General features: G+C 45.8%; 1 long non-coding RNA gene and 2 gene segments (V, D, J or C); 2 read left to right on the forward strand and 1 right to left on the reverse strand.

The window, feature by feature from the left end:
- Positions 1-563: 563 nt before the first annotated feature.
- Positions 564-1,237, forward strand: LOC128145796 (immunoglobulin lambda variable 1-47-like). The segment is given in 2 exon segments: positions 564-627; positions 748-1,237. Coding segments are annotated over 2 exon segments (465 nt in total).
- Positions 699-5,711, reverse strand: LOC128145833 (uncharacterized). The gene is made up of 3 exons (XR_008236606.1): positions 5,311-5,711; positions 3,867-3,984; positions 699-767 (listed from the first exon to the last, which is right to left on the reverse strand). It is a non-coding gene; the product is annotated as an uncharacterized LOC128145833 (long non-coding RNA).
- Positions 5,712-6,901: 1,190 nt separating this feature from the next.
- On the forward strand, positions 6,902-7,927 carry LOC128154059 (T cell receptor gamma variable 9-like). The segment is given in 2 exon segments: positions 6,902-7,422; positions 7,542-7,927. Coding segments are annotated over 2 exon segments (429 nt in total).
- The last annotated feature ends 1,082 nt before the right edge of the window (positions 7,928-9,009 follow it).

Raw genomic sequence — 9,009 nt, forward strand, 5'->3', positions numbered from 1 at the left:
AAGCCTATGGGGGCTGTAAAGCATTTGTGTTTCTTTGCATAATACCCAGCATTTGGAGATGCCACCCTGGGGTATAGCATCTCACCTTACCTGTGACAAGAAGTAGTCTCAAGCGCAGCAATACTACTTCTGAGCTCCCAAATAGCTGCTGTGTATTTTCCTGGTCTTTGGCATTCAACCTGTGTGATGAGCAGTAATTTGAAACCCCTCAAATTCATTAAGCTCCATGTTCTTTTTTTTTTCCTTTTATTGGCACTGGACCTCAGGTAAAGTGTAGGACCCCATGCATTGTTTAGCAGCTTTCAACTAGTCTAAAAGCAGTGGCAAATTTGCTTCAGACTACAAAATTACTTTGTAAACTAGTTAAAGTAATTGTGTGCATGTGAGAGAGAAGGTGAGGTTGTGCCACTTGTGAAAAAGCTATAATGTGACTATTAGCATTTAGCAGGGTTAAGTCAGGCTGCTTTATCTCAACATCACCCGCCTCTCCAGATGATGCCCAAGTGAGTCATTTCCTTTCCTCAGCCCTGCCAGGAGAGCTGTCACCTTCCTTGGGAGGCAAGACACCAGCAAGAGCCCTCAGGATGCTGCTGCTCCCGCTCCTGGCCCTGGCTGCAACCTGGTCTCGTAGGTTCCCCTTAACACCACAGCACAGCGCGGGGCAGCAGCAGGAGGCATCCCATATTTACGTGTGTGAATGAACAGCAGGCTAAGAGTGTTTGTTCTGTTTTCTCTCCTTCTTTCTAGATGGACGAGCACAAGTGCTTCTGAAACAGACTCCAATAGCCATTACCAGAGGGCAAAGTAAAACTGCACGGATTGACTGTAGAGCCGAGGGCATATCTAACTTCCAGTCTGAATATATACATTGGTACCGACATATACCTTCCAAAGCTCCCGAACGGATTCTGTTTATTGGAGCAGGACACGTTTCTTATGATGACAACTCCTATAGGAATAAGTATTCTGCTTCGAAGAACAGAGAAAACATCTGCTCTTTCTCAGTCAATGACATCAACTCCAATGATGAAGGTACCTACTACTGTGCCTACCGGCAGTCCCACAGAACTATCAAACCACAGGCAGTCTGTACAGAAAGCTGCCTGTACCCTGAGCAGCAAGCTTTCCGTCAAATGCAGAGAACCACAATTGCACCTTCCTGCCTTTAAAATATCCCAACAGGTTTATGCTGAGTACATAAGTATAAATAACAGACAAAGAGAAAAGTGAAGAAATGCAGTGTGCTACAACTCAGCTGGTATAACGTGCTGTGCTGGGGAAAAGGAGCACTCCTGTGGGTGATGGTATTACAGCTGAATTATACAAGTAACACAGATCATCTCTGAATAACATAGATACTTTCACAAATACAGTGTGAGCTAGCAAAAATGAAGCAATGGCAGGGAGGGAGCATAGGAGGAGGATATTTGCACTGAAGATCTAGCCTGGGAGCCTTCAGATCCAGGTCACGATGGAGATACTGGTGATACTCATCACCGGTCGCTCCCATCTTAATGGTTATGATGACAATGACTGCTTTTAACACCGACACTCCTTAGAACCCCTTCTTATAGGCAAGGATCTGTTACACTGGGCAACACCTGGTAAGATGGCCCTGAGAAAGGATTGTGAAGACTGTTTACAGGAGAAAGCTGCAAAGTAAAGCAGGGAACATATGGAAGTGGTGACACAGCACTGCTCAGCCAGACAGCTGGGAGCAGAGCCACAGGGAAATTTCACTTCTGTGGCAATGGTATTCACAACCCCATGTCCATGTGAGTGTTTCATGGAACTCAAGTGCACCGTTTCATCTCCTCAATGGCAGTCCATCCCGCATCCAGGGTTCATTACCTAAGTTCCTACAGGTCCAGACATCTTCTCTGAAAACATCATTGCTGCAGGTTCTTCTTGCAGCTTTTGTTTGGCCTTGGAAGATATCTTCCTCTCTGGCTTTCACACTTAAGTGGACTAATAATGAAGACAGAGTCTTCACGTCAGTAAACTCCATGCTTATGATATTTTTTTTTGTTCTTTCATTGTAGATATGTCTACACTACAGGCCCTGACACAAATTCATGTATCTATCACAAGGACAACAGAAGAATATGAACTTTCTGTACTAGTTGTGAGATGAGATTTAGTTGTATACACTGCTACTGACAAAGACCTAAAAAAAAAAAAAAATCCAGAGTAGATTATCTCTTTGGGGTCAGAAAATGAGAAATCTTTCTCAGGGAAGAGCGTGGTGTGTGGTGGCTGCTGCCCAAGGGACCATTTGTTATGAAGTCTTTGCAGGGCACATTTTCAGGGCTCTGAAATGAGGGAAAGTACAAGAAAAAGCAGAGGGCATCAAAGAGCTGGCTGGGAGACATGCGTGCTTCACCCTGGCTTTGCCACAGCCACAAGAGCTCTCTTGGAAAAGAGGTGCCAGCTGTATTTTTCCTATCTGCTGCTACAACCCCATCATCAAGGAAGGCAGGCACTTGGGCACAGTATGTGCCCAACCACCTTGCTGCTGGCAGGACACTACTGCCAGAGGAACCGGCCCTGAGGAGCTGGATTGCTGTCCCAGAAGGACATCTTGGAGACAAACCATGTCTGGGATAGATGGATAAGGCTGACCAGATGGTTTGGAGACATTTTAAGTAAGAGTAAGAGATGATAGTTCACTATGACTTATCCCATTTGTGCTACCAAAGCAGGCAGTATGTTCTAGGAAAGGCTGGTGACGCATGCTTCTGGGCCAGTTTTGGGGTGTCTGAGGAGAGGAAGACATCCTTGGGAAGGGCCGGATTGAACAATATGAGTTTTTATGTGTGTGCTCAGCAGGTAAGTCTGAGAGGAATGTAGTAGACAGGTGAAGAAAAATTATTTCAGATTGAGTATTTTAGGTCCTTTCTACACTGTTACTCCTGTGGTTTAGCTTGTTTGTTGGTAAATTTAACCCCCTCAATGCTAGCACATTGAAGAACGACCATTGGATATGCCAAATGAGTCACTTCCTCCTCCCAGTCATTTGATGCTTTCTCCACCTGAAGGGCTTTATAACATTTCTGTCTCTATTTCATTTCCAGGTTTAACACGCACGGGCAGCATGTTCCTTCTTCCAGTCCTTCTTGCAACTTCATTTTTGTCCTGTAAGCCCTTTTTCCTCTCCCCTCTCTTTCCCGTATGCGGACAATACAGTCCTGGCTCCAAACTCCAGTGTTTTCTTCCCCTCACACAATTTCTCCACTTCCCCTTCCAGGTGGAGATGGACAGGCAGTGCCAGTGCAAACCCCAAAGCTGCAGAGGCAGGTGAAGGGCAGCTCTGCCCACATGGTGTGCGTAGTGAGCACCAATGCCTTCATGCACTGGTACAAGCATCTTCCCGGAGAGCCGCCAAAAAGGATACTGTACCTGTCGGGACAGTCACCTGTTTTTGATGACAGTGGCGATAGAAGAAGATTTCAAGCTTGGAAACATCCTACTGAGCCCCGTTATGGCCTCACAATAGACTATTTAACCTCGAGGGATTCTGGCACTTACTACTGTGCCTATTGGTTTTATCAAGGCATCACAGCATTAGGCAGGCAAAGATAAGTTGTACAAAAAGGTGCTTTGCACTCTGAACCGCAAGTTCTGAACTTGCTAAAAATTCAGATACTTCCTTATTCCACCCCTCTCTCAAGATTCATTTCAGCAGGATAGGAAAAACAACAGTACCCTGTGACAGCTGTTAAATATATGATGTTAACAATCCGTATATCATTTCAGTACCACACATATCTGTAATATCCAGAAACTGGAGACTTCCAGTCACTTTAGGGTAAATATATGAAACATTGCTCTTAAAATGAAAGCTTGATTATACCGAAAGCACTCACCTGACAGTGAACACGGGCAGTCTGTGTGCGCGAACAAATGTTAGCTGTAAATTTCTCTTCTCTATTAGAATCCTTGGAGCAAGCAGAGAAACGTATCTCCATCCCCTCAGTGCTTTCTCTTGAAAAAAACCATGAATATAAAAGGAGAGAAGACCAGGTGATCTTGCACATCCTCCTTCATATCTCTCTTTTGTCTTCCTTTGCATTTCAGTCACTACAAATTCCTACAGCAGCCCAGAAAACCTAATTTTATTGTCACGATTTCTCACCTGATGTGTCCAGGACAGAACAGAAATCCTCATCCGTGGCAAGCAGAGACTCCCAGACCCTTTGGGTTAAGAGTACTGAGTTTTACAAATCAGGTTGTACGATCAAAGACTGGTTCTAGGGAAGCTGGCATTTGCCTGACAGCTAAGTCAGAAAACTGAGATAGTTTTGTGCCACAAAGTTCCTGAATTAGGACAGAGTGCACATGCTCAATATCCTGTGAGATATTCCTCTAATGCGTCTGGATCTTCAAAAATGAGCACAAATACCTTCATAGTGGTGGTTTTATGGTTCCACAGGCTCTGAACATTGTTTTTGCTAAACTTTTGGTACAATTTGAGTATATAACACCTTGTTATAGATGTTTCTGGCCTCCTTAGTTATTTGAAAAAATAGGTTGTAGTACCTGTGAACTCAGATGTTCACTTCAGTCAGCCTGCTTTCTGTCTTCACGTTGTGGGATGTGAGGATTCCTCCCAACCAATCTAGGAGGTTTCTGGTGTGAGTTGATGGCAACTTCCTGACACAGGTGATTGAGCAGCCAACAAGGAAGGATGGTCTGCTGGACCTCCTACTCATAAACAAGGGAGAACTGGTTGGGAATGTGAAGGTCAGGGGCAGCCTTGGCTGCAGTGACCATGAGCTGGTGGAGTTCAGGCTCCTGAGAGGAGGGACCAGGGCAAAAAGCAGGACCACAACCCCGGACTTCAGGAGAGCAGACTTTTAACTTCTCCAGAGAACTGCTTGGAAGAATCCCATCAGATACAGCCCAGGAGAGAAGAGGTTGATATTCAAGAACCTCCTCCAAGCTCAAGAAAGGTCCAGCCCAAAAGTAGAAAATCAAGCAGAGGCAGCAGGAGGCCTTCATGAATGAGCAAAGAACTCCTGACTGAACTCAGGCATAAAAATGAAATGTACAGGAGGTGGAAGCAGGGACAGGTGACCCAGGAGGAGTATGGAGCTGCTGTTTGACCATGCAGGGATGAGTTTAGGAAAGCAGTAGCCCAGCTGGAGTTGAATCTGGCAAAGGATGGAAAGGGGAACAAGAAAGGGTTGTACAAGTATATCAGCAGCAAAAGAAAGACTGGGTAAAGCTGCTGAATAGGGCAGGGAAACTGGTGATAAATGACATGGAAAAAGCTGAGGTACTCAATGCTTTCTTTGCCTCAGTATTCACCTGTAAGACCAGCCTTCAGGAATCCCAGGCCTCTGAGACCCAAGGGGAAGCCTGGAGCAAGAAAGACGTACCCTTGGTGGACGAGGATCAGGTTACTGAGCGCTTACTTAAACTGAACATACATATGTCCATGGCACCTGATGGGATGTAGACACAAACGCTGAGGCAGCTGGCCAATGCCTTTGCAAAGCCACTCTCACTTATCTTTGAAAGGTCACAGCAATCAGTACAGGTTCCTGAACACTACAAGAAAGCAAATGTCACTCCTATTTTCAAGAAAGGCAAGAAAGCAGATTTGAGGAACTACAGGCAGGTTAGCCCCATCTCAATCCCTGGGAAGGTGATGGAGCAACTAATCCTAGAAACCATTTACAGACACGTGAATGTGAAGAAAGTGATCAGGAGTAGTCAGCATGGATTTACAAAGGGAAAGCTATTTAGATAATGAAGATCTCTGCAAAGCTGATGTTGGCCATGTCATCAGTGACAAGTCTGTTTGGTGAAAATTTGAACCTGGAAAAGTATTTTGCTGAAAAAGACTCTGGCCACTGCATGTGTCCTCTTGGCATAGACACCATCAAGTTTGATCTGTAATTATTCCTACTGGGAGACTTGCTGTGTTAGAAAGCTACTGTACAAAACCTAAACAGTGTCTGTAATTTAGACATTAAATTGTGTAAGATCCAGTTGCTACCGTATGCCTTTACTCTTCATCTGGGATCAGGTGCCTGACAGATTTCTGCTGTGTGATCAGAAGAATAGCAACTTACTGGTACTGTTTTATACACGTCCTGCTAATTTTTGGCAACAGGGGCTTGATTTCAGGTCCTCAAGATACAATTGCCAACGCAGTTTTCACTCTAATTAACTGTAGTTGCCCACACAAGTGACTGCATGGGATGCTGCTGGGATGAGTGACCTTTTCCTTGCACGTCCCTCCCTTCATCTTAAAGTATGTTTCATAGTTCTTTCTTCCTCGTCACTTTGTTGTGCCTGCCAGTCCTTAAGTCATTTCTCCTCATTCCCCTCAGGGTGGCCTAAAAGAAAATTAAACAGACTTTCCCACAGTTATTTATTGGGAAGAGAGGGACCCATTCCATTACCACCACACAGAAGCAGGTATCTCTCCTTGCCTGCCTCTCCTTGGAGCCCTGTGCTCATGGGCACCTTTCCAAGCCAGTTAGCAACATGTGCTTACTGCCAGCTTGCTGCATGTGGCCAACTGCCAGCAGGAGGGAGGCCGAAGCAGCTCATCTCCCTCATGCCCATTGAGCTGCAGCCCGGGCTCACTGGTCACAGGCAAATGCCCCATGACACCAGCCCCGCTCATCGAGATGCCCCTCTGCGATGGCTGTTGATGGCAGCCCTTACCGGGCTTGCTTTTGTTTTCCAGTCTTCCTTTCCAAGAAGTGTTTGCATCTCAACTGAACTTTGAAACCGAAGACCTGCGGCTGAGCATTTCCTCCCGGAGCGGAGTCACATCCCCGCGGTGCAGCTGCCCCGGTCGCTGCAGGCTGATGGCCTCCAGCTGCTTCGATGGAGGGCAGCACCAGCACGGGGGCACCCCGGGCACTTTGGCATGCTGCAGCTGGGTGACTAAGCTGAAGCAGCAAGAGGAGCTCCTTAACAGGATGGGGGAATGCCTCCCACCCAGTCAGGCACTGTGCACCAATCTGCACTCCTCCGGGCAATGGCATGCACTCAGCACCCACTGGGTGACCTCCAGGCCGAAACCTTTGCGTCCTGATACACAGCTGGAGCTGCTCTCACTTGCAACCCTTTCTCAGTGGCTCTAGCTTGAGTTTTATAGGGCCACATTCCTTGGATTTACCAATGGTTTTCGTATTTACCTGAAAAGCAGACAGGACTACAGCCTTCTAACCAACTTTAGCATTTGCCAGTTTGGAGAGGGTTTTCTGCAAATGTGCCCCATCTGCTTGTGCACAGAAGACCTGTCACTGGAGACCACTCAACAGAGTCACCTCCTCCTCCCACACAACACTGTCCCCATCTGGGGTCCCTTTCACCCTCCTCTGACTCTCAACAACAGTAGAGCGTGACAAGCAATCATGCTGCTCCTGGCAGCGCTTGTGGCCACAGCCGCCTGGTCTTGTAAGTCCTTCCTTACTTTCTTAACTTTCCTCACAGGCACCCATGGCTGTGCTAACAGGCATCTTCCCAAATCTCTGAATTCCACTTAATGACATCATTTCTTCTTTTCTCTTTCCTAGGTGGATTTGCACAAGAAATTCCCATGCAGAAGCCTATATCCATCACCAAGTTCCAAAAAACTGCACGGATGACATGTGAAATTCAAACATTAGAGTCAGGTTTTGATGGCACCATCATACATTGGTATCAACAGAAGGAGGGTAAAGATCCAGAGAGACTCCTGTTGTTTACAGGAGGGGAAACTTCAGTTGAAGGGGGCTTTCAAGCACACAGGTACATAGTTGAAAAAGTTCCTGGCCAGAACCAGTGTGTTCTTACAATAAAAGATGTAATTCCAGACGATGCTGCTACTTACTACTGTGCCTACTGGGGCCCTCACAGTGACAGAAACTCAAAGATTATCAAGGCAAAAAAAAAAACCCAAACAATCTCCCTCAACATCTGAACCACAGGGTTGTAACTGTGCCACTCCCTGGGTCTTCTCACTCCATCTGATATGAGCTGCTGAAAGGTCAGACCTTTTTCTGCTGCCCAAAAAGAGCAGCTAACCCTGCACAAGTGTCCTTTTCAAAGTCTGGGTCATAATTAGCACGTGGGTCTTCAAACACACATCTACCATTTTAACAGCAAAGGAAGTCTTCACTGCCTTAAGACTTAGCACATAAATACCACAAACTCACCTGCTCCTTTGGTGCTGTTTACACAGTTATGGCAGAACTCTGGCAGCCTTTGAGGGCAGCAAACATTGCTTTGATTTTCTAGTCCAACCACTGTTGTCCCATAGGAAAGGGAAGGCAGTAAAAGAAAGACAGCAAAGTACCTTGGTGATGGGAATGATATGCCTGCCACTGCCTAGCACTTCTAAGAAAAATTTCCCCACTATAGTCTTCCTGATCTACGTGTAAGCAACTGTAAGTCCCTGGAAATATTGTTTACCTAATGTGGATACTGCAAAAATGCACACGGACCAATTTAAATCAAAGATTTATGGTCTCTTATCTACCACAGCTGATGATGTGCTGCTTATAACCATCCTCTTCTTTCATTTCATGTTAAGGCAAATAGGATAAACAGGGTTTTTTTGGAAGGAAAGAGGTTTGCTGAAACTGTCAAGTTTGATGGACTTATTTGAAATTTGCAGTGAGTTAGTATATGGCCCTGGGCACAGCAAGCATTTCACAGAGGAACCTGAGAGGAATGATTTTTGCTTCTGCCTTTAGCCCAGTATGTGCCTACTCATCAGCTCTTCTTTTCCTGCTGAGGGGTGTAATTGGATACCTGAAATGCTGGACCATCACACAGAATGAGCTACGGGAAAGAAGATCAGGCTAGGTGCAAATAAACACTAAACACCAGCAACCTCAGACCTTGAAAGTCTTAAACACAAAGTGAAGTTTAAGCAGGCAAGTGCTCACTGATTTCACTGAATCCTGTTGGTATCTTCAGGGCTAGTCAGCGGTGTGATGCACAACTCTAAGCCAGAAGTTGGTACTGTCACATGCTGTCTTTATTCATAGGATCTCATGG

Source organism: Harpia harpyja, chromosome 1 (assembly GCF_026419915.1).
Source record: "Harpia harpyja isolate bHarHar1 chromosome 1, bHarHar1 primary haplotype, whole genome shotgun sequence".
NCBI classification, from domain to species: domain Eukaryota; kingdom Metazoa; phylum Chordata; class Aves; order Accipitriformes; family Accipitridae; genus Harpia; species Harpia harpyja.